This window comes from Littorina saxatilis, unplaced genomic scaffold (assembly GCF_037325665.1).
Source record: "Littorina saxatilis isolate snail1 unplaced genomic scaffold, US_GU_Lsax_2.0 scaffold_817, whole genome shotgun sequence".
NCBI classification, from domain to species: domain Eukaryota; kingdom Metazoa; phylum Mollusca; class Gastropoda; order Littorinimorpha; family Littorinidae; genus Littorina; species Littorina saxatilis.
The window spans coordinates 22,038-25,000 of NW_027128780.1; the positions used below are offsets into that span (position 1 = coordinate 22,038).

At 38.3% G+C, this 2,963-nt stretch overlaps 1 protein-coding gene across 1 annotated transcript in view; it reads left to right on the plus strand.

Moving 5' to 3' along the window:
* The first annotated feature begins 558 nt into the window (after positions 1-558).
* Positions 559-2,963, plus strand: part of LOC138957098 (uncharacterized) — a 7,996-nt gene continuing 5,591 nt past the window's right edge. The window contains exons 1-2 of the mRNA XM_070328268.1: positions 559-695; positions 1,199-1,246. Coding sequence (XP_070184369.1) covers positions 653-695; positions 1,199-1,246 — 91 coding nt within the window. The 5' untranslated portion in view covers positions 559-652. The remainder of the gene's footprint in view (positions 696-1,198; positions 1,247-2,963) is intronic.

A 2,963-nucleotide genomic window follows, 5' to 3' on the forward strand; every position in this document is an offset into this window, starting at 1 on the left:
TATGTAATTATGTTGATTAATCTTGTATGTGTAGGCCAGTTCCTTTAAAAACATGTTCAATGTTGGCTTTACTTTATTTATTTTACATTTGTATACACAAAACTTGGCTTGCAATAAAATACAATCAATACCTTCATCAGTGTTTGTTATGCCAAAGCAATTTAGATGTTGCAATAATGCTCAATGATTTGACTTTTTTCAAACATAAACATACATTCTTCTGTTCCTATTTAGTTCCCCATCCACATTCTTTCAATTTGTTCTTCTGGTTTATTGTTGTTATGCCCACCATTATGAAAATGTGTGTAATTTAGTATTGTTCTGGTCACGTGATATAAGCATTTGCTTGAGTGCATGTCCTAGCTGTATGTTTTGAACTGTTCATGCGAAGAAATTCTGATTAAAATTTTGTTTAAACCAAACATAGACAAAAGTTGTTGTTTCTTTAAAAGTCTTATGAAGCTGCACCCCTACTTGACGAAGTCACCGACAGATATTCTATCATGACAAGACAATGTGTCTTTAACAACCAAAGTGTGTACACAGACACACCTTCGATACAGATGTTCAGAATGTATATCGATATGTGTTCATTCGCAATAACGGTTTAGCGGTGTTTGGGAGTCAAAACTGCGAGTGAATTTCAATAAGGATGAAGTTATTCGGAGGATTTTACCCACTTTTTGTTCTTGAAGGTGAGATAAATACTTACTTTTTTTTCTTTTTTTTTTCTTTTCAATACTTACTTTGTTGTTTTGTTACGATAAAACCGGTTTTTATGCATCTGTTGTTCCAGTCTTTAGACAATCTCTTTCTTCGCGGGAGGTGTCACGATTACTTAGAAATCTGATAATGGTTTTACAAAGTTATATTCTTGAATGACTGAGTTGTTATTTGTTAATATTGATTTCTTATGTGTTTTTTTTTAGTTGTGGAAACTGAATAGAAAACGTCTAAGATTGCGTCTTCATTTTCTCATTCTGATTATTATGTGTCTGTTCATTCGCTGTAATCTAAAAGACTAACAGATCAAAGTAACGTAATTTTCTTTTAACTATAGCTCAATTATAATTCATAAATGAGCCCCTCTTGTGTCTTGATTACTTAAAGCTGATTTGACTGTGTACACAAAGGGCGAACGCTTGTCTTACAATGATGTATGCCTCGTATGTCCGATTTTTGTGTCTTTGTTGCACAGTGTTTATTGGGGCAAGAGTGGAATCACAAACAACAACCACCACCCCAGGTAACTAATCGATCTTCTCAACTGTATCTCTAAAACAGAAGTTAAAAACCAAAAGATATCTGTACTCATCGATACAAGGACAGCACAAGACAGTACGACTGTTCGCTTATGCAAGCTTCATCAGGTACAAACAAACACACAAGGCAACAAAAAGCAGACGCAACACGGAACGAACAAGTTTTGTGTTTGTTTGTACCTGATGACGCTTACATTTAAGCGAACATTCGTGCTGTCTTGTGCTGTTCTTGTGTCGGTGAGTACTGTATTGTGGTGTTCTTGTGTCGGTGAGTACTGTCTTGTGCTGTTCTTGTATCGGTGAGTACTGTCTTGTGCTGTTCTTGTATCGGTGAGTACTGTCTTGTGGTGTTCTTGTATCGGTGAGTACTGTCTTGTGGTGTTCTTGTATCGGTGAGTACTGTCTTGTGCTGTTCTTGTATCGGTGAGTGCTGTCTTGTGCTGTTCTTGTATCGGTGAGTACTGTATTGTGCTCTCCTTGTATCGGTGAGTACTGTATTGTGCTGTTCTTGTATCGGTGAGTACTGTATTGTGCTGTCCTTGTATCGGTGAGTACTGTATTTTGCTGTTCTTGTATCGGTGAGTACTGTATTGTGCTGTCCTTGTATCGGTGAGTACTGTATTGTGCTGTTCTTGTATCGGTGAGTACTGTCTTGTGCTGTCCTTATATCGGTGAGTACTGTCTTGTGCTGTCCTTGTATCGGTGAGTACTGTCTTGTGCTGTTCTTGTATCGGTGAGTACTGTCTTGTGCTGTTCTTGTATCGGTGAGTACTGTCTTGTGCTGTCCTTGTATCGGTGAGTACAGTATTGTGCTGTTCTTGTATCGGTGAGTACTGTCTTGTGCTGTCCTTGTATCGGTGAGTACTGTATTGTGCTGTTCTTGTATCGGTGAGTACTGTCTTGTGCTGTTCTTGTATCGGTGAGTACTGTCTTGTGCTGTCCTTGTATCGGTGAGTACAGTATTGTGCTGTTCTTGTATCGGTGAGTACTGTCTTGTGCTGTCCTTGTATCGGTGAGTACAGTATTGTGCTGTTCTTGTATCGGTGAGTACTGTCTTGTGCTGTTCTTGTATCGGTGAGTACTGTCTTGTGCTGTTCTTGTATCGGTGAGTACTGTCTTGTGCTGTTCTTGTATCGGTGAGTACTGTCTTGTGGTGTTCTTGTATCGGTGAGTACTGTCTTGTGCTGTTCTTGTATCGGTGAGTACTGTCTTGTGCTGTTCTTGTGTCGGTGAGTACAGATATCTTTTTTTTTTTTTTAAACTTTGTTCATCTCACCACAGTCACTTTGTTGTTCAGATAACTGTATCTCTGTTATTGCTTTCGCTATTGCCATTTCTATCATTCATTTTCAAATGCGACTTGCCTATATACTGTCTCTTGTATCTGATTTATTTTCATGGCTATATTCATCGTCGTCGTAATTATGACAAGTAGTGTGCGAAGTCGGGCTTTTATTTTTGGTTTGCATTTTCAATAATTCTGCTACTTTTAGCGTCCTTTATTGTCATTTTTTGTATCGTTTCTTTAATAATTCAAGGACAGATTAGAAGAAACTATCAGCCATAAATCTTCACCGTTGGTATGTATTAGTTCAGTTCAGGGCAATGCAAACTTAAGGCCATGTATACATAGACAGTCAAGCGGGCTACACATGACTTCGAACAACAAACCGACTACATCTCTCAGCCCACAGTTGGTAG